The 27819-nt window shown below is 44.9% G+C and overlaps 1 protein-coding gene across 1 annotated transcript in view; it reads left to right on the top strand.

Moving 5' to 3' along the window:
* The window catches only part of LOC135398026 (uncharacterized), a 78957-nt gene extending 52433 nt beyond the window's left edge, over positions 1-26524 (top strand). Inside the window, exons 8-10 of the mRNA XM_064629476.1 lie at positions 20325-20483; positions 21957-22082; positions 26271-26524. Of these exons, the coding sequence (XP_064485546.1) occupies positions 20325-20483; positions 21957-22082; positions 26271-26444 (459 nt within the window). The 3' untranslated portion in view covers positions 26445-26524. The remainder of the gene's footprint in view (positions 1-20324; positions 20484-21956; positions 22083-26270) is intronic.
* Positions 26525-27819: the final 1295 nt, after the last annotated feature.

The raw sequence follows: 27819 nt of genomic DNA, 5'->3' as shown, positions 1-27819 counted from the left end.
AGAGCCGTGGACAGAAGTTACGATCGCCTCGAATGCAAGCTTGAGGCGAGAGTCACCCCTGAGCTAATACCAACCTTGCCCGCGTGGCGGCGACACTGTAGCTGAAAGTTGCGGATACCAGACTGCGTCTTAGGTCTTACACGCCAAGACACGTTTCCTATTTCAAAACATAGGGTGCGTTCCAATACCCCGGTTAGTCGACTGCCTATAGGTCTAACCGGAAGTGCCGCCATGTTACGTCTCGTTCCAAATCTCGCCAAGTCCGCTATTCAGTCGGCTACCGCCTAGTGCGCATCGATGCAGTCTACTTATACGCCTGACCATCTGACAGCCGGGATGGAGACGCGCGTTGACGGTACCAGCGTGCCCGCTGTTTCTGCTGGCTTTAAATGTAAATTGCACATAGTGGTATGTTTTTTTTTAAAACTGCGTAGAGAGTTGCAACACATGTTTAGTTGTGAAGGTGAAAGTTTATGCACGATGTCCTGCAAACTTATCGCATTACAGTCCTGCTGCGCTTGCGCCGTACGCATTTCTTGCGTGAGCAACGAGATGGCGCCACAGGCGCCTCGGCTAGGCAAGCCTGTTCCAATAGTGACAAGCAAAGGGGTCTACTCAGCTGCCTAGTCAGGCGGCTTCGCGGGCGCGAGGTATTGGAACGCAGCCATATTCTGAATTGATGCCGATGGCGCTAGGTCGCATATGACTACGACAGCATTATGGCTGTAGTTTCGTTTTGACAGACTGGCAAAGCTGAAGTATCGCAGGGTAAACCAAGAGCTGTCGCATTGTACAATCAGTTTTTACAGCCTACTCAGGAACGCAGAGTTGTATGCATAACTTTGCACACGTTTCGGACTTTATTTATTTTATTATGTTTTATCTACTTATTATTATTATAACTATTATTCTTATTTTGTTCATTTTATTATTTCATTAATATGTTTTATTGTATTTGAGCATAACTTAATATACACACACTGTTCAATTAATCTCGACATTTTTTTTTCTCTTTATATAAGCCCAGATTATCTTCACAGCCAGGAATCTAACACCATCTACCGTACTCCCTGGAGCATCCCATTTCCAGCTCGAGTTGAGCATTGAACTATCCTGGTTTTCAAAAGGAAGTTGGGTGGTTTCAGAATGGAAATTCAACCTGCACTGTCCCAGCGTGGAAACTGCGTCGGCGAGCCTATAGTTCCAGCCTGGCATTGTTTTTCCAGGCTGGTTCTACAGTAGATCGAGGCTGCTTTCTTTTTCTTTTTCTTTTTCTACTCTCATGCTTAAATTTGCGTGTGAAATGGAGCTTCTCTATTGCAAGTCGTCAATGTCCTTCAATTTTTATTGATTGACTCACATTGCAAAACAAAAAAGTGTGTTCAATTTTGGACCTCTCGGTGCCCTATTTCAGTCGCCGTTAGAAAGTACAAACATTTGTCTTAGATTATGCTGATCAACTGTTTCAGAACCATTTGTGCAACATGCTTTGAAAGTTTCGTCTGCACGAGCACTTGGGGAAGGTGTAGGGCTCGAGACCGTTGACATATTAAAAAAATGCAACGGCGGTATTGCCTTCATCATCCACCGCTTACGAGCGAATGATCGCCAAAGGGGTCGTGTACAATGCCACTACAGATCATATTAAATGTCAGAGGACAAACAACAAGATAGTTTGTCTGAACGCCGGGTCATATGCCGAGATTCTTCGCATTAGCTTTCGTCAAGAGGGTCAGGAAACGGTACGTTCACTGACACTTTTGGAATACAACAGCGTCCGGAACAAACGTAACAGTATGCTATGTTTCGCAGTGAATAAAAATACCTTCACCTGTAGTGTTGGCATGTAGACGTATGCGCATGACACTAAATAAGTAGTTTTTTGTGACCAAGTTGCCAAACAAGGTTGAATATGAGTGATGACTACCGTTGTGAAAAACTGCTTTTCCTTTCATGGTAAAATTTCTTTGATTACATATATCATTCACGTTTTTAATTGTTGTTATGGGTGTGCAAATCTTAAGATAACGATTGACGCCTTTTCTAGCATTTTCTTTTTTTTCTGAGATAACGTAAGCTATAAACATCAATCTTTCTTACACGATGTCATGTACCGTGTTTTTGAGATTTTCTTGTTTGGAGCATAGTTACAGCAGTCACATACAAGCGTACATTATTTGTATATGTTTTGCTATATGTTGTTTACACAAGTCTGTTCACCACTTGCAACACAATGTGCAAAACTATGCATGGGTAGAGAGCATACTTCAATTGAGGCACTCCTGCGTATTGCTATATGCATGCTCCTGGGGAAAAGAATGTTCTATTTCATTCTCGTGAAGTGCAAATATATATATATATATATATATATTTGCACTTTATATATATATATATATATATATATATTTATTTATATTTTATAATTAAAAAGTTAATGATTGAAAGTTAATTAAGACATTGCCTTAGGAGTCTGTTAATGCCCCCCTAGGGACTGCCCTTCAGCATATGCTATATTGCAATTGATTTCATCTCGGAAAAAGTGATTGATATATTTTTGAGAAATCTGTTCACACTTAGCGTGGACACCCTGTATATATGGATTTCAATGTAAGCAATTTAAAACTCGTCAGTTGCGTAGTTTGTGCAAATTGAAGTGTGTAGGAATTCAAAAACGTTTCGAATAGAAGATATTTTAAATTTGAATGATTGACTTCGGTATTCAGTGCTCAGCAACTTGCTCTATCCCTCGAATGTGTCTTTTATGATTTTCATCCTTTCATCTATGCATGGAGCAGTCCTATCCGCACAACATGTTTGCTAACATTAATTCAATTGACACAGTGATCATGATGGTTCGATGCTAAACCAATTGCCAAATTCGTTCTTCTGTGAAGGGGATCTTCATTGCACGACACGTCGGTTCAGATTGCTCCAATTGGAAATCATTGTTTCTCATTGGCACCCGGTGAACTCATTACTTGACTTGGTTCTTGATTTCCTGTGAATCTTCTTCACAACAACACCTGTTAGGGCGCTAAAACATGAAGCTATCTTTCCCTCAACACTTCTCATTACTTCAGTGAGAAATACCTGCGTTATTCACATTAAATGAATTGGGTGCTCAGTTTCATTGAAAGCCATTGGTTCCCATTGAACAAATTAGCTCTCGATTCCCTAGAAGACTCCTTCACAACAACATCTGTTCGAGCGCGCAAACATAAACTCAGCTTTCCCGCAACACTTTTCATTACTTCAATGAGAAATACCTGCGTTATTCACATAAATGAATGGGGTGTCTCAGTTCTCATTGAAAACCATTGGTTCTCTTTGGACAAATTAGCTTCCTGTTCCCTGGAAGACTCCTTTACCACAACATCTGTTCGAGCGTTCAAACATAAAGTCAGCTTTCCCGCAACACTCCTCATTACTTCAATGAGAAATACCTGCTATATTCACATTAAATGAATTAGATGCATAGATTCTCATTGAAACTCATTGAAATTGGTGCGGTCGCTGAATGAGATCGAGTCTGCTTTTTCCAGCAGGGTGCTTTACAGAGCGTTATGCACAAGGGACGACGAATCCTGATCAAGAGCCACTTTCCACGCTTGACAGTGATAACGCTAATGTCGTGAATTCCTGTGGTGAAACAGCAACGTACTGCAATCAATGACCCAACTTCCTCTGAACAGCCTTCCACCACAGTTGATCCAGCTTCTCAGTAAGGGGATTCACGCAGACCTTTCATGTGAAAACAACGTAGCGTCAAAAACAAAATAAAATCTCAGAGACCGTCCCATGGCTGCAACAGAGGAAGGTACGGTACCAGCATCAGAATGCACGAATTGTTCCGTGATCAAGGAGACTGAAGAGAAAGGTGTGCAGTGTACACGGGAGAGAAGGAAGAATTTGCTGTCCACAGTTACAGCAAAATAACTCCAACTCTTGTCTGTGGTCGCTTTGTCCAGGCAACCTGTAGTTGAAAAAAATGGCTAGGAAGCAAACGAGCTCGTGAAGATGATGCATAATGTAAAACCCCGAGACTAGGGAGCACGAAAGGACAGAAGCCACCACGGTTGACAGTGATAACGCAAATGTCGTGAATTCCTGTGGCAAAACAGCAACGTGCTGCAATCAATGACCCAACTTCCTCTGAACAGCCTTCCACCACAGTTGCTCCAGCTTCTCAGTAAGGGGATTCACGAGATTTGAGACTTCGTGTTGTGTTTGTCCTTTCGTGTTCCCTAGTCTCGGGGGTTTTACATTATGCATCAACCTGTAGTTTTTATGAACCCTACCAGAAGAACAATTCCCATACTTTACTGGACTTACAAAAAGAGTACTTGAGGAATATGTCAGAGCTGTAAGGACCGTAGCAAATGTTTCTTTTAACAAAATTTCTTTTCCTTTTATTTGTCAACAAAGTATCTTGCGTCTTTGTGTTCTCTCTAGATGTGAGTATGCCTCAGTAGGGTTCAACACTTGAAAAAGCATTGTGCCCTCAAAATTCTCTGTCCTGAAAGGATATTTATGCAACGGATTCGTAAGCACTCCTTGCGAGATCATCCTTAGAATGTCATTGTCTCCGGACTTTGTGGTTGTAAATCTCTGCGGCCATCATCTGACACAACATGTTTTGCGGTCGAGGAGTTCCACACACATTTTTTGTCCGCACATGAGGAACCACTGAGTCCTTTTTTGTAGCTTCTGCTACTTTGACCAACACAGCCCCACGAAGGAGGATGTTTGGTCCAGTCCTGCCGCGCACGGGCAAGATACGTGTTGCACTTTCCTGTTATGAAAGGCAGTGGTGACTTTGTATGAAGCTGAGACAGTCTGTGTTGATCTAACATTGGCTTGCAGGCAACAGACGTTTCCACCCATTTGCAGAGCACAATTCCAATGTAGACAGAATCGAGGAGGTCGGTTGCCCCAGCACTGTAGTTTTCCCTCTGTAGTTGCGCTGTAGTGTTCTGCTGGTGGGCCATCAATGTCTGTTTTGCTTATCGTGTACTTGTACACCACTGAAAAAGAATGGAAATAAAGAATACAGTTTTGTAGTCGTTATTGTTTCGTATTGCCATACTGGTTTTAGCGGAAAATGTATTTGTTAAGCAACATACGACCATAGCTGGGCGTCCTTACTCATGAGAACCATCATGAAGACGCCTCACCCTCACCTCACGACGGTGAGGTGAGGGTGAGTGAGGCCAGACCACGCTGAACGTTACTCACGAGGACAGTCGTGAGGCGTTGTCCCTCGTGAGGCCCACCGTGAGGGCCCTCATGAGGCCAGTCGTCGTGAGGGCATCAATACGTGAGGGTACAACGTATTCCGTGAGGAGCCTCACTGATGAGGCCGTGAGGCCTTTCGTGTGGGGCCTCACTGATGAGGTGATGGGTTTGGGCTCCTCTTTGCTGATACCAAACATTGACGTTAACTCTCACTGTGAGAGTAACAACTGTTACCAAGTTTATCCAAGCACAGCACGAAACTCTATAAAGAGTTTAATGCCACGTAGTATCATTAGTACCAACCACCGACACAGTAGTTCAGTGCCGAAATGTCACGTGAACATGACGGAAAGTTCTTTTGAGGCTCATGGTGTGTGTGTGTGTGTGGGGGGGGGGGGCTCCTAGTGACTTGAAGACACGTCAGGCCATGAGGGTATTCACGAGGCGACCGCTCGTGAGGATGAAGGGTCGTGAGGCCATGAGGGTCCTCATGAGAAGAAGGTACGTGAGGCCACGAGGGCACGTGCGGATGAGGACTCGTGAGGCCATGTGGGTCCTCACTAGGCGAAAGTACATGAGGCGCCGTGAGGACATGAGGGCCCTCTTGAGGTGAGGACACGTGAGGATGAGGACCCTCATGAGGTGAAGATACATGAGGCCATAAGGGTTGCGAATAGCCTCATGAGGTGAAGGCATGTGAGAATGAGGATGGTGAGGCCTTTCGGGATCCGGATGCCCTGAGGTGAGGTCTGGGAGGGCAAAATTTAAAATGGAATGTGAGGGTGAGGGCGACTGAAGTTTAGTTACTGGTGAGGAAAATTTGGTGAGGGTGAGTGAGGCCAATGAAGTCTGTGCTTCGTGAGGTGAGGATGAGTGAGGCCGCAGGAAAATGCCCACCTATGCATACGACAGAACAAGCACTGTAGATGGTGCGAAACTATATGGCACTGCACTGATAAACATCCCAGAAAAATCTTTTTTCTGGTTTTTGTAAGAGCTGGTTCGGGAGAAAGCATATTTTGTTCACTTATGTGATCTCGACACCTTGAGCCATCGTCGTGTGTCGTCCACCCATTCCGTGTCAGCGCTTACTATAGCGCTCGCGGCAGTTATTATTTACATGCCGTGCGTCTATGGTGATGAACGACGACGAGGATTTGCAAACAAAATGTAATAGAGCAAAAAGGAAGCTTGCGCTCGTGCCTGCGATCGCGAGGCGGAGGCTCCGACAGCGAGCTTGCTGAAGACCAGCAATGGCGGAAAGTCACGTGACCTCAATATGGCGGCGCCCAGAGATTTATGGAGAAAACGGTCTATAGAAACGTCTGAAAGTAGATACGGACGACCAGAGCCGTATATAGAGAGAGTTTGGCCATCTTTTGATCTTTTGCCGCTTCACGGGCGGAGCCTGTTTCGACGTCAGAGTCGGTGTTGCACCGCCCAAAAAGCATGAATCCAAGCGAAATCCGCTTATCAGCCAGCAGGTAGGCGCCATCTTGATGCAGTTCACCAGCTGGTCGACATGCACCTTTGTCTCACTCACTGTAATCTACCAGGGTCGCCGGATTATCACCCACAGGCGCCTGTGAATGGTGGTTTAGTTACCAAACTGAAAGGATTCAAGGACAAAGGGGTCTTGAAGGACGCGGTACGCACGTGTCTTCCCACATGCATCGTGACCAACGCTCTGCATCAACATGGCGTCGGTGACAGGTTGACGACTGGGCAACAATAGAGTGCGGAGAGGGAGGTCGTTCAGCCGTGATGTCGCATGACGCGGTCCAAGTTAGGCTCCTCCTAATGGCCAAACTCTCTCTATATACGGCTCTGCGGACGACCACTCCGCGGTCTCCAGAATTTCACCCCCTTTGCCAAGGCTGTTGAGTAGCGGCTCCGGCACCACGAGTAGAGTGTGCTGCGAAGCGCTGAATGTCTATGCCTGCTGCGTTCAACACGCGCTTCAACCACCGAGCAATCGTGCCCTTGAACGCAGCCTCATGGGGTTTGCGAGTGGAGTGGAGAGCTGGGATGTTCCCCATCGTGTGGCCTGCGTCCTCCCTAAGTATTCTTCAAGGCATGAAACTGGGCATGGGGGTTGTCTGTGGTTAGCACAAGTATAAGCACTGAACTGCAGTGGAAGGCTTTTTTACTCCTGATAAAGCCAGTGTCCAACACTCAGATAATTTATTGAGTATCCGTGAAGCAATCAAAGACAGGTGTGTTATTCTCCCTGCCGTGGACAAAGCTAGCAGTATACACAGCTAGTTTGCACGACAGAGTGTGCAATGGGAGAGAGGTGTTGTCAGTGGCGTAGCCAGACCTCCAAGCAGACTTGTGCCTGTTATTCGAAAAAGTAATTGATTACCGTTACCGTTACTTCTACGCAAAAAGTAACTGGTTACCTTTACTCGACTCCAAGTGCACTGACGACTGAAATAACACAAAAAGCAAAAACTTGTAGGACAAGTAGATCTGTACGTCTACTGTATTTAGCGCTCGGGAAGACATTAACCCGATTGAGGAAGAGCATTGCGTGGAACTTCCCCATGACTCACTAAACCCCGAAAGCTTCAGGTACCACCACACTGGTGTAGGAAGAGATTAGGGAGAGAGGCCCTGAAATTCCAGAACGTTATTAGGATGACATCTGCTTGCTATAGTAGAATTGCCCAAAAAAGGCTAACGGCACCATGTGCTTGACTTGGGGACGAACATCTGGAAGATGAGTTAATCTCCGCCGGAAAAGTAATCAATTACTGAGGAACCGATTACTCAAAAAAGTAATTGATTACTCGAAAAATTACTTTGACAGTAAAGTAACTGACTATTTGAAAAATTACTCAAAAAGTAATTGATTACAAGTAACGTAATTACTAGTAACACGTTACGCACAAGTCTGCCTCCAAGGTAAGGGGGCCTGGGTATGAACCCCCCCCCCCTCCTCTCCAGGTGATCCCCGCTGTGCATACAGCAATATGGGATATGAAAATCTAGAATATTTTAACGTTTAAAATGCGATTATGTACATATAGGCTGTCATGGCCGGCGATGCCGCGTCACGAGATTGGAAGTACTTTGAAAACCTCATAATTCAAGAATGCTGCTTAGATAGACGCCTTCAGTTGTCTCGCGACGTAAACACTCAATTATATTAGATAGATGCCAGAAACAGCAAGAACTTTCGCGATCGTCACGCTGGATCTCCCTGCCTCCCCCTGCCTCCTCCCTCCTCCCCCCGTGTATGTATATAATGTTTTTCTTCTCGGATTTGCACGATTTGCGATGGTCGGCTCGTGGTAGGTGGGGGGAGCTCGAGACCCCCCCACCCCATGGCTACTCTACTGGGTGTTGTTGCCTAAGGAACGGAGAAAAGATGTGACTTCTGAAACTGGCTACAGTTCCGAGTACATCGAGGGGGCGAGGTGCTGAAGACACCCATGAGCAACTTGGTATCTAGTGGATATGCTCCAAGACTCCCCCCATTGAGAACAGGGACAGACTCAGAAATAGCTGGCCTTTAATGTCCAATATTTCTGTAGGACTGGCAATGTAATATTTCTCTAAGGGAGGCCAGGAAGTTGATTACCTCCATCACAACGGGAGAAAGTGGATCAATTTGGTGCCTACCACACCAGCAAGACCATATGTTTCGACATGACGCGTAGATGGCTCGGGTGGTTGACCTCCAAGCAGACTCGAGGAGCTTAGCAGCTGATTGTGAAACCTGGCTTGATACGCGCTGTTGCTGGACACTCTCCTCTGTGTAATCTGAAGCCCACCATTCAAAATTAAGGGGTGTTCAAGTCCCTCCCTGCTTTTTAACAGATTCTGGGAATGAGGCAGCAGCCGTTGCTGATCTATAGCCGCATTGAATGAGATATGGGTACAAGGGTTGCGTGGGCCGCACTGGAGCCACTGCATGAAGTCAAGTCGGAAGTTTGAAGCTTCTGAGGGCATCGGCCTATCAGGGCGGAAACGCGTACTTCGGAGCTCGGCTTCGGTTCCTTCGTGAAGACATCTATCCCGATCGAACAAGGATCTGGTTTCCAATCGTAGAAGGTGGTAAGCTCGTGATTTGTGTAGTCTGCCAACAGGTCTATAGCAAAGGGACCCCACAGAGGTTGTATCTGGCCGAACATTGGGCAATCGCCAACGGCTGCTGTCCAGAAGATTGCGAGATGTCCAGTCTGCTAAGGTACTGAGTTGTCCTGGCAGGTGTTCTGTCCTTGAATCTTAGCCGGTTAAGGGGTTATGAGTCCGGCCTCTTGCTCTGGGCAAGGTTTTTGCCTAGGTGAACTCGGCCATTATTGGACCGATCTCTTACATGGGACAAGGCTAAGGGTGGCTGAGCACGGCCCCTATGAGACCAGCGTCATGCACTGGGCAAGGTTATAAGCAGGGAAGGATAACGGTAATTGTAACGGAAACAGAAACGGTATATTACCGAAATTGGAGATGGTAACTATAACGGAAACGGAAACTCCTACCACGGTCCTCCATTACCGGAAACAGAAACTGAAACGAATTTATCGTCCGGTATTTAATTCGGGTAATGGCTACTCCTGTGTGCGAGGAATTTTCATATTTGTTTTTTTTTTTTGTATTTTGATGACTCCATTCGCTGTAATGCTCTACATACTACACGAGAGCATGAAAAGAAAGCGCAATATTGGATCTCGAGGGTGCATCCGTCGCTTACCTCGTCCGAGTCCTCATAACTTCATGACATCAACACATATACTCCACCATAGTACTAGGGTGACAGCCTACGATTTTCACTTATTATTTTGTACTTTTTTTTTCATTTCACCGTGGCCATGGCAGTGTTATTTACTACTGAGAGCGTATATATTATAAAGAGAGCGTATATTATAAATGCGACACTGAATGAAACCATAACTTAAAAATCCGAGATTAGGGGACAAAAAAAAAAAAAAAGACACAGACAAGGTCTCATTGAGACCTTGTCTGTGTATGTCGTTTTTTTTGTTTTTTGTTGTTGTTTTTTTTGTCCCCTAGTCTTTTTAAGTTATGGATATATACCACCAGCTCGCTTGCTACCTCTCTATCCTCTCGTTACTGAATGAAAGTTACGCCCGTCTTGAGTTGCTGGACTCCAAGTGACTGAAGACTAAAAACATGTTGTTACACGTATATTTCTTTATCTTGCAAGATGTGCGCATCCCAACGACGTAAAATCACTTGTGTGGTGTGTACTCGTGACACCGAAGCAGCACTTGGGCAAAACAGGGTGCTGATAGAGCCGGACGGGCTGTCCTCCCGCAGCTCTGTAACAGCCGTTCCATTACCGGAAACAGTAAGGGAATTGTAACTGAAACGAAATTGAAAGGCCGGTATCAGAAACGGATAACAGAAACGAAAATATAGCAGTAACGAAAATAAAAACGGTAATCAAAATACCTCCGTTATCCTTCCCTCGTTATAAGTAGGTGAACTGGGCAAGGTAGGGCTCGAGCAGGGCTCGGTCCCTGGCGGGTCGGTCTCTTCATGAGAGTAGGGTTAAGTGAGAACAACCCGTCAAATTAAGAGGATTCATACAAAACGAGGCTACAAGACCATGGATGGGCTCTCAACCGGTAGTTGTCCCCCACTTAGTGTCTCTCGATGGCAGAGTAGCGCTTTAGAGAACAAGGATACCGAATGTCACAGTGTTAAGGAAGGCAGAGGTAAGGGGAAAGCGCACAAATCCGACGCTCCGTGAACTGTACAAGTCGTACAAATAAGATATATACTTACCATAGTAGGGCAGAAAGATAAGACAAAATCGCAAAGTAACGAAACAACTGACGGAGCGAAGCGAGAGTCGGCTATCCGGCATGTAGTAAAGCGGGATTGAAAGGGGTGCTCGAGCAGGGGGTGGGAAAAGAGGGCTTAGGGTCGCTTTCTCAATCTTTCGCCAACTTTCGCTCAAGTCGGCTATATTCAGCGTAATCTGAGAGGGAAATGCTAAGTGAATCATGATAGTAATGCAAGAAAAGACTCAAATGTAGCTTAACTTGTAACCACTTCCTTTTGTCGACTAACTTGATTGCTCTTTCTCTCTCTCTGCTTGATAAAATTTAATACAGATGCAGAGGAGGAATGGCAGATGACTTGCTGTTGTGTACGGCGCTCGCGTTGCCTCCGGTTCGGCGTTACGGCAAGGAATCGTACATATGTTCACATCATTCACATGTGCTTTGAGTGTTCAATAATAAACTATTATTTATATAGATAGCCTTTTTTGTAATCCGTGCTGCCATATTGGGAAGGTTGTGCTGAGAAGCCAACTCCAAGGATATGGAGTTGTTTCTCCTCGTGTACATGAATCTGTGATCTTCGGGTACCCAAAAGGGAGGGACAAAGAGTATGGCCCATTATAGCTCTGCTTACACATGTTACGAAGTACACAAGTACAAATACTCTTTCAGATTGTCTATATAAAAAGTATCTCGCTAAAATTGTATCTATTCATGCATAACAATTGTGTTTATTTATCAAAACATTTTTACTAAACCCACTTTATTAAACAGACTTTAAATGGTGACTTCAGTTTGGAGACGCTGGTACCTGACCATCGAAACGCGAGCGCAGCCACAAATGATTCTCTGCGGCGGCGTGGTATCAAGAGGTAACCGCATACGACGATTTCTCGCCGGAAAAACGGCCAACTTTCCCACCGGCACGACAACTCCACCAAAAAACGGCGGGACGAACCGCATGCACAGATTTCCACTGCGGCGGACGGTGGCGCCCTAGCGCAAGGTATATCTAAACATGTAGCGCAACTCCCATAGGCCCCTGTGTCTTCAGAATGACGCCATGATGGAGATGGTCAGCGCCATCCATCCGTTGCGCGGACTACTACGATTGTAAATAAATGGCGTCAGAGGTGACGTCAGCAGTATGAATAATAAGTAGTGCATAATTGGCCATGGCACGTTTTCGTTCGCGCACTCCGTTTGCGTTGTATTCCCTTTTCCTCACCCGTGCAACAGTACCAGACGAGAACACAGAAAAAATAAATCGTATCAGGCTTAATGAAACATGTCAATACGAAGTACATATAGTTATCACATATCTTGACAACTCCAAACAGAAGGGCACGGTGATATCACACAGAAACGAGGAAGGTTCAGTTAAGCTCCATTTCTCACCTAGAGCAATACGCACACGCAGTGATTAGATGTTTGCGTTTATTCAATGAGTGGCCATTGCAACGAAACATGACATCCTTGGTGCACAGCTGATTCCTGCTGACACTCACGCTATCATGGCCGCTCGTCCCATGAATTTTTTTTTCTTTTTTTGCGGGGCCAGCAACAGGGGATGCATCGTATTCATCAGTTCACACGTGTTAATCTTGGCCTACAGCTCCGAGACGTCAACGTCGCTACCTGTTTAACCCAAAAACTATACGAACTCCGCATTACAATGCACGGGTAAACACGCCCACTGTGACACAGATGCACAGATAAACACGCCCACTGTGACACATGCGCAAAGGAGCAGGATACGGAAACGTACTTGGGTGGTAGATGATTTCGTATAGTGCACGAGTGGGGCAACAGAAAGTTTTTTCTACATTGAAATTATGATAAACCTATTAGTACGCACACAACCCATGCCCACGTTCTAAAGTTTGTGTTTACGATCGTACCTCTACTGTCAACAACCAGGATCGCTCGCGCCTCATGATGGTAGCCTTGCCGATGGGTCTGATTTAGTATTTTCGCTTGTTTGCGCTACCAGTTTAGATATACCTTGCCTAGCGGGCGTTTCGTTAGTCCGTGTTAAATTTTGACTTCAAAGTAACTGATAAATATTTTGCTACACATGGAAAAGTTATAGTGGCAAACAGAAGTAGTTCTTGCGGTCAAAGCATATTCGCGAAGCAAGCGCTACAAAAGCGCCCTCTGACAGCAGCAGCAGGCGGGCGACAGCATGCTTCATAGTTCCTAGGTTGGTCATACCGGGATCCGAAATGCCCGCCACGTCCGCACGTGTAACGATAGCGCGTGGAGCTGTCCTATTGGCTGTCGTCGAGCGGCCGCTTTCGGTCTTCGCCGAATTTTTCTGTCCACCACTGTCGTCGAGAAATCGGTGAAGTTCCCATTGCTCGCGTCGGCTCACCGGAAAAACGGTGACGGTGGCCGGTTTTCCGTCGAGAATTCGTCGTTTGCTGTTACCGCATCATTGACTCCATGGGGAATACAGTGCGAAAAACGCGGGCAAGAGAGAAGCACAGGACACGGCGTTAACTGGCAACGTAGACAGATTTAATAGCCAGCCATGACAAGACGCACGGTTTTAAGTCATTCTAAGATAAACGAAGGAAAAAAAAGAGAGAGAAAAAAAAACTGGTTCCGCTGAACACGAAAAAGAGTCACTGTGATATCAGCCCGTAAACCTATCGAGGTATTCAATCTCAGCTTTGCGCAAGCTGACGGAAGGTTGGCTGACGCATATGCGGCAGCCAACCTTTCGACCCATCGATAAGCTAAAAGAAGTATATACTTCTTTTAGCTTATCGATCTGGTAGGCCTCAATTACTTTCCTACTATGGTGGGCTAGAAGGACTGGTGAGCCGTTCGGAGGTTGTCATATGTACCCGCCGATGTTCCTGCCGAGAGATGGCGCCAAGCGTATCTCGGCGCTATGCGATCTAATCGCCTCTCGCGGCTTATTTCAGTGCTACTCGTCACGTGATTACACACCTGCCGTTAACCCATGAGCGTGCCTTTTCTTTGCTCTGCATGCAAAATGCCCCTTGAGTGTCACCTGCAGGAGCAAACGAATGGCACACCCAGATATCAGTGCTGACATTCGTCGGCGCGTCCCTATCAGCCCTCGCGTCTGGGACACGTGTACTTTGATAACGATAAAGACGTGTTCGAGCAGCCCGTTCTGCCTTTGGGTAGTGATATTCGTGATATGTGCTCATCGTTCCCTTCATCTGAGCGACCTTTACCTTCCAGGTTGCGAGGTCCGGTGACGGGGGATTGTGATAGAACCCAAGCAGCACAATGTACTGAAAGTCGAGTGCAATAGGGGTGGACGGGTAGGTGGAAGGCCTTGAACAGACTCCTGAAACTGAAGAACATTGATAAGACACATACCGTCCACCCCTATTGCACTCGACTTTCAGTACATTGTGCTGCTTGGGAAATGTTTAAGTCGGTGGTGGGCTATAAGCGTGAGATATACGTTAACTGCAGCTAACCAACGGAAGCGATAGAATTGCTCATTACAGTCTGCATATGAGCAGTCAGTAGAGGGAAGGAATCCGGAAGACATAGGGGACGACACGAAAATATAACGATTTATACACTTATTTCAGAATACTGGTCCCAGAATGAACCTGGGAAGGAGTAGGGAACGTACATTAATTATATAATATATACACCTAATACACTCGTATAGTGGCGACAATTCGAAAGAAACCCGCAAAAGAGGCGCAGCAAAGGGGTCCCAACTTACCTTCGCGAACGTGACGATCGGTAACACGAGTGTTCTATATACCGGTAGTTTGACCTAAGCAGTAGCATAATGACCCAAGCAGCAAAATGTACTGAAAGTCGGGTGCAATAGGGGTGGACGAGTAGGTGGAAGGCCTTGAACGGACTCGTGAAACTAAGGAACATCGATAAGACACATACCGTCCACCCCTATTGCACTCGACTTTCAGTACATTGTGCTGCTTGGGGAAGTGTTCTGAGATAAAAGAGGCTTTCTCTTGACTGCGATGCCTATTAAGCGCACGTGAAAATTCCATCTAAAATCGGACGGGACGGCGACCTCAAGATATTTGTACTAAGCTCCCTTGCAAGTATACTATGATGTTGGCAAAGCCTTTGTTCTACATATAACAGCATAGACACAGTTTTGTCGGTGTTCAAATTGATTTGCAATTTGTAACACCACTCGTTGATGTGTTCTAAACTGCTTTGCAAAGGTGCGTAATATAAGGCGAGCAAGGTGAGCCATAAGCAAAGCACACAGAAAAAAAAGAAAGGAAAAGAGAGAGAGAACGATCGGCATATTGAGGACGCACGTTCAGACACCCCTATGTTTTTCGGAATATATCGCGCGATATGTTACGCAGTCATCAGCGAATAAACATGCTTTACAATTAATGTTACTTAACATATCGTGCATATAGGCAAGAAACAGCAAAAGTCTCAAGACTGACTCCTGTCGGATACCCCAGGTGTATGGGGTTCGATCAGGCAGGGAATCAGTCCCGAAGCCAATCCATGATCTTGGTATTATGTGTCAGCTTTCTATAGGGTACGTACACGGTCAAATGCCTTGGAGAGATGCAAAACAAATTTCAATTAAAGCAAATGCAAAGTCGTGGATGAAATCAAACAGGGCCATGACAGCGGAGTAGCCCCCACGAAAGATATGCTGGAAGGAATGCTGTTACTTGATCATGATGTTCATTGTTTGGAAAAGATGTGCTTTAGCAATTCACAAAAGCTGGAAAGAAGAGAAAATTCGAAACCAAAGTCGGGACTCCTGCCTTACGTATCGGTTTTATACGAGCGCATTTCCATTCGTTCGGGACAGTCCCTTCGTCCAGCGATATCTGGAAAATAATTTTGAGGAATTGCGCAGCTTACTCGGCGTATCTTCTAAGAAAATCATTCGGAATATTGTCTTGCCCAGAAGACCACAATATCGCGTCCTGAAGTAATCAGTCCCGAGACTTTTTGGACTAGCATATCCACTTTTTTCCTTTGCCAATCTACCCGCAGAGGACTTCTTCATATTTACCTCTCACAGTGGCATAATAAGAAATAGAGATACAAGTGCTGCTTTAAAGTAATGTCGTACTAATAATAATTCGGGAGTTTAAGTTGTGCGACAACGGTGATAGATCTTTTAGGAGTTTCCCACATCTTCTATATAATCTGTTCTCTGCTGTGCGTCATTTTGTTCCTCTTTTGCTCGATGCTTTGAGTAGTCATATGCCAAATTTGCTGGGAGTACGCAACAAAGACGTAGCTATAATATTTCTTTTTAGTCTCACTTAATTTCCTGATTTCCTCCTTCAGTGCCTTCGTCAAACCTGAAACCAGGGTTAGTTTCCATCGCCGTCTAATTTTGTTTAACGACGTTTAAGATGCTTCGCATGCTTCGCGTGTCAGCCATGGCCTTTGAGTGTAAACCTTGTCTTTTTCGTTTTCCCCGTTTTTTCCTTTATCTTTCCTTCCTTCTCTTTTTCGTTTTTCCCATTTTTTTTGAATAGTAAGCCCGGCTCTTCGCCTGGCTAGCCTTTCCTTCTTTTTTTTTCTTAATAAACATATTACCCCCCTCCCACTGTAAGGCTTCTTGGACACGAACTTTCTTGTGGACATGTGTACAGTGGCCTTGAAAAATTTTCAGGCCATATTAACATTTCTCGAGATGCTACAGATCCAGTTAAAATTTGTACAAGGATCTGTCCAAGGAATATCGTGGGATATCTGGATTTTAGGTCTGTCATGCTTAAATTTTATATGGTGCATCTCAAGAACCATCTTGTGATCTGAATGTCAACCAAGTACTTGGCAGTCCCATTTCCAGTGAAGGGTGTTAGGCACCAGGAACAGATCACGTATTGAAGGAGAAGACTCTTGACTTCTAGTGTACCTCATAGCAAAAGGCAATATCAAGTACTGCATTTTCATTTATGAAGTCTCAAACTCCGGTTGGTGTTTCCTAATTTACACTTCAACATGGGACCATATACTGAACAATCATGACATTATATCCTTACCCGTGTTCAATGTCGATAGGCTTCATTTGTAACTATGTTACACCCTTTTTAATATAACCTGATGATGGCGGTGATGAGGTAACAGAAAAAGATGGGGATATGAGTCGCGACAGAGTCGGGCCACCCCAGGACGCCTACAAGCGACGAAAATGCAAACAGATGCACATACGGTGAACGGATCAATTGCAAAATGAAGGACAAAGGTCTCAGAACGAGTGAGGATAGTATGACACAAGTAATATGGCGGGGGGGGGGGGCACACCAAGCGGGCACTTCGCAAGTGATAGGGCACATGTATATTACGCTTTTCAACTTGAATCTTTATCATCTATAATGACGACGTTAAGGCTGTCGGTTGTGGGCCACAAACCCAGGTGGCGAATTTCCCCCATTTATCATCATCAGTGTATTCGTTGTTATTGTATAATGTCACGCTAGCAGCGCTCTTAGGCCGCTCAATCAGTGGATAAAGTGAGTTTAACATGATGTTCTAGGAACCCTCTGTATAACATCAATTCCATTCAAGCATTTCCGGTTAATAATACAAGTGTGGCATTTTTTCTTCTCTCTCTCTCTCTCTCTCTCTCATATATATATATATATATATATATATATATATATATAATCTGCAACAAACTAAAGAGCAAGGAAGAAGGAGCAAGGTAATAAGGAATATATCTTTCGCGCTATACAGGGTGTTCCACAGAAAAAGGGCCAGGGGCTAAAGGAAAAACGGAGTGCTCTACACAAATGGAACCAACTGTACGTGCTTGACAGTTGTGTGGTCTATTCAAAAATATTTTTTTCATCGCCCCTTGTCAATTAATTAGCAGTAATTAATTTTCTAACTTTTTAATTATCGGTTTTAGCTCTCAGATGTCAATCAGGAAGTTGTAGTACATGTCGAAAAAGACACAACTGAAGTGGTTCGAGGTCGCTATGGCTTGTGGTTTCGTTTTTTTCCCGGGTTGAAAAGTTGGTTTTAGATGCCGGCTGACCGCAGATCGCTGCCCACAATCCGGCACCTGCGCGCGATGATTTCAGCGCCCTCCGGCGTACATTGACCTTGAGATTAGCGCTTGGAGACCATTCTTGGGCCACGTCACACAAGAGGAAGATATTTCACCTGTTTCACGGCACACCTATCAGAGTGCACTGCAATCGTCGCGCGCGGGTGCCGGATTGTGGGCAGTGATTTGCGGTCCGCCCGGCAGCACGTACAGTTGGTACAGTTGGTTCCATTTGTGTAGAGCACTCCGTTTTTTCTTTAGCCCCCTGGCCCTTTTTCGGTGGGACACCCTGTATATATATATGACTCGGTCGTTCTACTGGTCAACAGTAAAACCGTGTGTGCAGAGAGAATACTACTGCGGTGCTACAATTTCGTTTTTTATGGCCGATATCATGTTCCTTTATAGTTACATATAGGGAGCAAAAGAATTACATAACTAAGATGTGCGGTGAGGTACACTGTATAGAAAGCGCCGCTAAATGACAATTTAGTGGAACAATCTACCATCGGCCTATGTTCCGTGACAAAGTGTTCCCAGCTTCCTGTACACAGCAACTCGATAATCTAGGCTGAAAAGAAAGAGTGAAGAGAAAGAAACCATCAAGGAGGCGAGCTCTCGGACGCAGTAGCCGATCCTTATTTTGTTTTTCGACCCGTCTGTCATCCAAGGAAGTAAGACATGCGGTCACGTGTTTCGCAACATTCCGATATCTTTCGCTTGCAGGGATCGTCGGCTAGGCAGACGTGACGGTAGCAAAAGTCACGTGGTTTAGTTAAAAAGAACTGCTGATGCTAGTAAACAGTCAGTGCGGCAAACCAACGCAGTGTTGGTCCAAATATATTCACTATAAAAATAGTCGAGCACACATATACATCACACGGCACATGTTGGACTAGTTCAACGAGAACCCGCTTGGTTCGCAGCGAGCGCATAGCGCCGGAGCTCAGGAGCTTGGCTTCAAAACAGGGGCATCGCGCATTCCATGTATTGAATATGGCGGTAAGCACACCAGTCCTTCTAGTCCACCATATCCGTACTAAGCTGTTTTGTAGCCTTTCCTATAACAATCGTAATTCTGAAATTTTTGAGTGCAGCAACAAGTCCTGAGGCGTTCCTTTTAAGCCTCGTTTAGACTCCGACGTAGTGTTTACCCATCGCCGCCCAACTTCCGCGCTGACAGCCAGCATTCGCTACGTCACACTTCCTCATCCTACCGGGGTCATAGTCTGACTCTATTCAGCACAGCGCAACGAAACCACTACCAGGGGTTTTAACATATCGTAATGGGAAAGCAGTCGTATCTGGCAACCGTACCCGCGTGCTGGAATCCGTCTAAAGGCAATCCGTGTTCCCATCGGTGGCACTGTTATGTTTGTACTACTGTAATACGGTTTGTACCACCCAATGTGGACACTGAATTGAATAAGAAAGTAAGACGTCTTCCCAGCTATTCTCCTTCTTTTGCTTGTCTCTATAGTCCATCAGTCGTAGGCACGAATGTTCCTTAACAGCTTCGCTCAAAAACTCAATGGGGGTACGCCACGTTGGGAAATGCGGGTCCACCGAAGCCCACGCCGTGCACAGCTCGCTGGCCACCGCCAGGCGTAGAGCATTGCTCGACTCCCCCGACAGCTGCTGACGTAGTCGCGCGTTGCCGCTGCGCCGCGTTTTGCCAGGTGTCGTCGAACTCAACGGCGGCGGCTCGCGATGCGCGTCTTTACGGCCCGCATCGTCGGTCTCGACCAGGCTTTAGGGTACTGGCACGGTGTTCTGTCAGCGTAATGTTGAGACACCCTCCTGTCTGCCCTACGTACTTTTCCCCGCATGACAGAGGGATGGAATAAAGTACATTGTTCTTAAAATCCACGAACTTATCCATGTACTTGATCTGACACTCCCTCTGTGAAGCTGCACTTTTACAATTGAACATAGCCTGCCCAATTTTTTAATTTTTTTTGGGCCGCAAAATGTCACTGGTACCTGGAAGTTCTTGGCCACCTTTTTTACGTTGTGCATATTTATATAGAGCAACCGGTCTTTTGTCACGTGTATCACTTGGTGGCTGCCTCTCCTGCCGAGCCACGCTCTTTATCAGGCTTGTAAAGTAGCCAGCGTGCTGTAATCTTTCAACTTCTGAAGTACGGCTTCCATGCATGCATTACCGGATGCATTATACCACCGCGCTCAGATCAACACGGTTGTCAAGTATTATTGGCTGTTCTCTTTACTTCTCCTCTTGGTACCCTGCTTTTTCATTTGGTTCCTCTCTTTAAGATGAAATCCAATTGAAGCCAACTGTTCTCTTCTTGTAGTCTTCTGTTGTGGACCAGATGCTGAAGATGGACACCAAGAGTGCTACCATGGCATTGTCTCTTACCATGGGAGTTGGTCTCTTCTGGTGGATGGACAATAAAGTATACACCAGTAACAGCGGGAAACCTTCCCAGTTTAACCTTGTCGACTACGAGGAGGTTAGGAGCATTTTGCGTACGTCTCTCGCAAAGCCTCGAAAAGTTTTAGCGGGGTTTAGGTTGGCCATATATTCCGGCCGAGCTCTCTTTCTTATCATTTGGCATTTCTTCCTTTAGTCTTGTATTCACACGAAAGGCATCCTCGCGGAATATTCTGGTGGAGGAAAAAGCAAATATGCGCTCACTTGGCTACTTTGCACCAATATGGCTACTTTCTGACCGTCGTGGAGCCGAAATTTGGACAATGGGGACTTGGCTATTTTCTAGCCACCTTCGCGGATACTTCTTCGCACTACATTTGAAACACCTATGCTTCTAAATCGGGATACATCTTTCCGTGCACCATGTAATGCCGAAGAACGCACAGTACGTTCGTTCCCGTTTCCCCAGACAATCGGCCTTCCCTCAATCGGTACGATGTCCTTCCGGATAGCTGGTTTGTGTGCTCGCGTTTTAGCACTAGCTGTGAGTGGCGTACCATCCGTCATTTGCTGGACTAACATTACAAAAAGGCCTGCCAGGGTTGCACCCACGATCCATTCATTCATCCATCTTGCGCACTTAGCAGACGACACCATGGGTCCTATCGTCTGCTACGGAATATCTTGTGGCTGGGCCGCACGATATTCCCCACGGTCAGAAGAGCACGAAAAGGACGGTAAGTGCTCACGTGACAGCACAAAGCTATAAAGAGTTCACCACTGGTGCATGCTGGGAAATGCCGTTCGTGTGAGTACACGGTAAAAGAACACCTCTCTTATGGAGTGTGTAGCACTGCAGGTACGTTGATGATAGAGAGTGCTTCGTTTCTAAATGGTGTCGTCCGATTTTGCACTTCTTTTCCAAGCTACCCCCACGAAAATCCCCCATAGATCCGGCCAGGTGTCGCTGCTTGTTTATCCAAGATCGGGGGAACTTGTAACTTCTGGGAATGAAAAGACTCTGGCGATTAAATTGCCCTTCGTCAACCTGAAAAGTTTTCTGGGCTGCATCATTCAAAAGTGTCTAGAAAGCAGCCAGATCTGTAGATCGTGCTGCACTGAGCTAACGTCCGTGAACGATGGTTCGTTCCCAGAGGAGCTTGGTTCGTATCTGCAGGCGCTACGAACGCAAATTCTTGGGCCAGTGTTGACCCTGTCGGCTTCAGTTGGGTTATCAATAAATTCACGTTTTTATACAGTATTCCGTGAAGGTGCTTTAGCTTTTCGAATTTGTAGCTTGGACTTATGAACTGTATTAGGCAGGTAGATCGGTGACACGACACACGATTGTCTCTCTAAAGTTGGCGTTCTCTATTCTAAGCAGACAAAAAGCCATAGTTCAGTCAGACGGCAGGCCCTTTGCAATATGGTGGACGCTTCTAAGAATGGGACCGCGGTTCTTCCTGTGCGAAAAGCCCTGGACTGACTGACTAGTGACTAGTTTAGGACTACACTGACTGACTAGTTCATGTGTACGAACTTGTCCCTGCAGACGTGTATGGACACTCAGACGCAAAGAGCCTCGAAATATATGACTCCAGAACATGTTTCCATTTCTGACGAAGCAAGTCTTAAAGTCCGGTACATCTTTGAAACAATTTCTTCAATGACGACGAAGGTGAGTTAAAGAACCTTTCAGAAAAACCACGTGCTGCAATAATAGTGTACCGCTTGCGACACACTTATCAAGCGTTTGCCAGCCGTGTCGTCCAGGAATACAGTCGAGGCGTATCGACAGATACTACATAGCTTGTGGCCTACTCTATTACAACTCTTTTCGCAGGCGCTCTGTCACGTGACAACTCTTGCGTTATACCTTATAACATAAGGCAAGCGGGCCTCGCTTTTGGTGTAAAATTTACCTGTTCCAAGTTCGCTCCTAGTTTTAGTGACTCGAGTCTTCTTCCTCTCGCAGAGAAAAACGTCGGCTTTGAACACTCGTTTCGAGTAGATCGCTAGTAGATTCGCGTTCCTCTTATATATAGGTGGGTCAGTATTAGCGGGGACTCCTCTGAGCAACAAAGCAGATGCCTCTCGATCTGGATTACATCCTGTACGCAACATAGAAAGCCGCGCCAACATGCAAAGTATACACATGCAAAGAATACATATACACGAGTGTACAAGTAAAAATATTTTACTAATCTCAATCAACATAGATGGGTGTAAGGATGAATAGCAGTGCATCATTCGTATATTAGACACTTTGCAACATTAATGAGGAACGCAGTCAAAGCGAGTGATATCAAATTCGATGACCTCGAGCGAGCCATCGCACATAAAAACGATGGACTGATATCTGATATACTGATATAATATCTGACAAATAAAATCAGAGATGGCAGTAATTATCCTATATCCGAGGAACCCACCACTCTCCAGCGATATGAGCCATTTTGTGGCACGGATTCACTATTCTATATTATCACTATCTTAATATCTGAGAAATAAAGTCAGTGCTAGTAATAATTAGTCTGTATCACAGGAACTGGCCACCTTCAACCAATCTGTCATAGCATATTAGACAGACATCAAGGAAATCGATAGAGGACAAAGCACAGAGGAGTGATAGTCAACCGAATTATCAAAATGAACAATAATTCTTCAATGCCCGAGCTATAGAAGTATTATCACGAAGTCTACTTTACGTGTAAATCTGCTTCATCAATTAAAATTAAGCCCCCAATTAATGATACAACTAAGTTTTGATGACTGGATACAGTCGTCAAGTGGGTTCGATTGCCTGTGATGCCGCCCAGATATGGAGGTGCGGCGACGGCTGTCAAAAGGGAGTGATAACGAGTCTAATTGCATCGAGATATGGGCGTGGATGTCGAAAGTGTGATAGCTGAAATGGTTGACTTGATAGCGGCAATGATAATGAATAGAGCTGGCGTGTCTGGATGTGGTGGGGAAATTAGTTATACCCTGTATATTTTCTGTGTCGCTTTGGGTCTGCATGCATTATCTCCAATGAATCCCTTATTCATAAAGAGTAAAAAGCTTACTGTAATTCCTGTAACAGCTTCAGCTGAGAATTAAAAATTGCCATGTTCCTTCGTGTTTGACCCAGCTGGAGTCGCTGTGTGTCGCTAAGCAGGATAGCTTGATAGATTGGTTGTGCGGTAATATACGCTCTTCTATCCCTCTATCGATTCTTAGATGTTCCTCTGATTCTCAACACCGACTATTTTTAATTGTGGCTATTATTGTGTGTGTCTGTGTATTGTGTGTGTCTCCACTCCGAAATGGTTTTTCATTCTATTTAATGCTGCTCTAGTGAGTGTAAGTTGATTGGCTATTGCTAGTTTTAATAGATTGCTTGAATTCTACTCCTCGTGCTATGTCCCTGTATCGGTTTTCTTATGTTGCCCTCAGTTATTGTAAGATTTGTAGTGTTGACCAGCGGCGTGGCCGAGTGGGCTAAGGCGTCCGCTCATTGGTGGTAACCAAGGTCGTGCTGTAGATTGGGAGGTGGTGGGTTCAAATCCTACCACTAGCTGTGCTGTCTGAGGTTTTCCCTGGGTTTTCCGAAGACTTCCCAGACGAATGTGGGCACGGTTCCCCTTGAAGTCGGCCCAGGACGCATATTAATCCCCCTGTCCCCCACTCCTTCCTGCTGTCCTCTCTCCGTCTTTCCACGTCTGTACGCCGCCCATAGCCACAATTGCTTCGCGGCGCTAACACGAGAAAAAAAATTGTAGTATTGACTATTAATTAATTATTGGTCATTTTGATAGATTGGTTGACTACTGCTCCTTTGTGTGATACATTCGAAGAATATGAGCATATAATAATTCCTTCATTCGCTATGCTTTGCCCGTACCATCCTTGATGCTTGCTTGCTTGCTTGTCCTTCTGATTTGTAGCATCGACTATTGCCACAATTGGCTGCGAATCGTTCGCTATGATTCTGATAATTACATAATAGTCTTGCTTGTTGCTGGATGTAACAAGCGACTATTGCTAATTTTAGTCAATGTTATGATTGGTTGGTGTGGTTTATCCATCCTGTGTTGTACTATTCAGTCGAATGCTTTCGAATAGTATGAACACAGAATAATATATTACTTACACCTATTTACATTGATTGCATATTGGCTGAATTAGGACAATCTTTAGTATTCCCTTGTGTAGTCCAGAATGTCGTGTGGAAATTGTCGGTACACGTAGGGGCACCGACTGGGGGAACGTAGGGGCACGGACACCGTAGGGCCACGTCGAATCTGTCCCTCTATTATTTTCATGTCACGATAGCTTTGATATTGCTCGCTATATGATCCTGTTCCTCTGATGGTGTAAGATTTCTATAGTTGATTATTGATAATTATTGCTATGATTGGTTGTGCGTGAATATCGCTTCTCTACCCGTGTGTTGATCTCTGTCTTGAAGATGGTGGTCACATACAGGAAGCTCAGACGTGGTATAATAAGAATTTTAATTTTGATTGTCATTGTACTGAATAAGAACCTAAAGTTGTGTCCCTGGTTAATGATATCAAGATAGTGTGTTTGTAAAATGATAACTGCTCATTTATCCCTCTACCTTTGATGTTGTTTCTGTCCATCTAATAGTTTGTAGCGTTGATATTGCTAGTTTCAATTACTGTTCATTTTGATAGTTTTGTTGATTATAACTCCTCTGTGCTTTGTCCCTCTATCGGTTTCTTGATGCCTGTCTAATATGCTATGATAGATTGGTTGTAGGTGGTCGGTTCCTATGATAAAGAAGAATTTTTGCTTGCATTGATTTTATTTCTCAGATAATAGCATAGTGATAGCATAGAATAGTGAATCCATGCCACAAAATGGCTCATCGCGGCGGAGTGGTGCGTTCCTCTTATATAGAATAATTATTGCCAGCTATGATTTTATTCGTCAGATATGCAGTCAAATTTGCAGAGTGTGTAATATATGAATGATGTACTGGTTTTCATCCTGACACCTAGCCATACTGATTGACATTAATAAAATATTTAGTTATACAGTTGTGTATATCTATTCTTTGCATGTCTATATTTGCATGTTGGTGTGGCTTGGAAGCCCAGGTGATTGGATAGGGTTGGCGTAATCTATACTGCGTGCGGGATGTAATCTGCCTGTTTTGTTGAGTGGTCTTTCCGACCTATAGTACTATACTATCGCTTATGGCTAAATATTCCCATGGTTAAAGGTGCTGTAAAACAGTAGAGCTCAGAAATTTTTAATATTCGATAGCCCTCAGTATAGTTTTTGTCACAATTGCACTCAATTTTTTTAAGAATTTAAATTAAAAATTACGGACAACACACTGTCGAAGTCCCCACCAACTGCGTGTTACTCGCCAATTACGGCGGCAAAACTACATTGTATGCGCATAGCACTGTGTGTAAAACAAAAGAAGTTGGCTACGTGTCGGCTACGTAATCGTCATGAGCAGCAAGCCAGTGGGCACATAGATCACTGTTGCTCGACAAATTTGTGATTATTTCCCACAAGACGTCGCCCCGAGCCATTTTACCGTAATTTTACTTGCAGCTTAACAATATTTAGCATTCTTTGTCACATTTACAACGTGTTGTGCTGGCTTTACAAGCTTTTCACCTGTCTCTCTGCTGGTGCCTTATACCTGCATTCGCTGGGACAGATGATCCCAAGACGGAGCACGTTCGAACGCGGGAGGGTTGATATAGGTTTCCGTGAACACCCAGTGGATGCTGATTATAGCTGTCTCACGACGTGAATCGGCGAATTATGAATCTCTTGTGAAGGAAACGTCTTATCCATAGTCCTGTCCAGTTTCTTGAGAGCTTAATATTTCTTCCAGGTGCAATTGGTAGTTGAGAAGATACGGGCTGCTTCAAGCGGGATAAGCCTTGGCTTTGCTATTTTCGACATGGAATTGGAATGCTACGCGACCAACTGCTGTGGCACCACAAAATCTGGCAGGCTCAAAGGGTTGAGAAAATGCACCGACAAACAAGGCTTGTCGCCATGCTAGTTATCTCAATAGGTGGTGCCGCTGGAACACAACGAGTTCTCCTTTGTTATAGCGAATAAAGTTCCTCGGCTCACGTGCCACGTTAACTTCGTCCCGTCCGTTCCTTACTTACGGCATTGCGACAGCAGCACTTTTGTGCCCTTGGGTGATTTCAAGCAGTCAGGCAGGTCGAGCTCTGGTCCGGTCGGGTTCGGTCGACCTCTCAGATTATAGATGGAGCTTATAAAGCACATTGGCGGAGGAAACAGCTGAAAAGATCTTGTAGTTGTTTTTAAAAAATAATCTTCAAAACTGATCATTTCGAGCACAGCGCTTCCTCTCAATCTTCAGGCCTCGTATCTTCGTAGCCATTAAGGCCCATGCAGTTAATTTTTTTCACACATATTGCTTATCTACTGCAGTACTGTCTGCTCTATCATTGAGGTTCTGAGTCTTACAGGTGTCCAGATCAAAAATCGCAAAGTCGCCTCATTTGAAAAAATCTCACTTTTTAGGCGCGTAACTGCTTTTCTGCAAATACCAAAAGGTTAACATGGGTGACCTCGTGACATCGTTGTGTTCGTCTTTAAACGCTCTTTCCATTCATGCAAAAGAGAAAGTTGGAAAATCTTGGACATACTTCCTAGCGCGCATTTAGTGAGGAGTAGTAAGGCCAAAACACGCAACTTCGGTTGCGTATTTTCCGTATTCGTCTACTCGTGATGTGGTTCATATTCCACATGTTGTTCACAACAAGCTCACATAACGTAGTGAGAAAAGTTTCGCTTCAGAAATGTCTGAAGTTCATTTTCGGGCTTTGCGCGCGCACCTGCCGTGGCTGGTCCGTGGGGGCGGACAGCTGGGTTTCGTCCCTTCGTGGCTACGTGTTACATTTGAGATGGTCAAGGTCTGGGTTATAAGAAGGGTTCTGCATTTTCGATGTTTATTTTTGGGTGAATTCGGCGTATGTTTTTCGACGTTTATTCATTTTCGCGAAATCAGAGTTTTTCGATGTGTTTCCTCGCGTATGCATGGTTTACCCAACAGTTATCGGCGAATAGCAATTACAATGTAATTTCAGCGCAGGGATGGGCAGTATTTAAATACATTGTATTTAAAATAGTATTTAAAATATAAATACATGTATTTAAAATACGTATTTAAATACAGGCAAGCAAAAGGTATTGATATTTATACTTAAATACTGTTTTACGCGTATTTATATTTAAAATACACTTAAATACACATATCTCATCCTCCCGTATTTGTGGGCGTCTCTCGAGTTCCACATTGTTAGCCTCCAGCGATGAACGGTATCTTCCTTAGAGGGGATTTCCGTCCTTCTAGAAAACAGCACAATGTGCGAATGAGGGCATCGCCACCCCCGTTGCTTCAG

This window comes from Ornithodoros turicata, chromosome 6 (genome assembly GCF_037126465.1).
Source record: "Ornithodoros turicata isolate Travis chromosome 6, ASM3712646v1, whole genome shotgun sequence".
In the NCBI taxonomy this organism is placed as follows: Eukaryota; Metazoa; Arthropoda; class Arachnida; order Ixodida; family Argasidae; genus Ornithodoros; species Ornithodoros turicata.
Note: the sequence above shows the minus strand (reverse complement) of the source record. Positions and strands in the feature narration are given on the sequence as shown.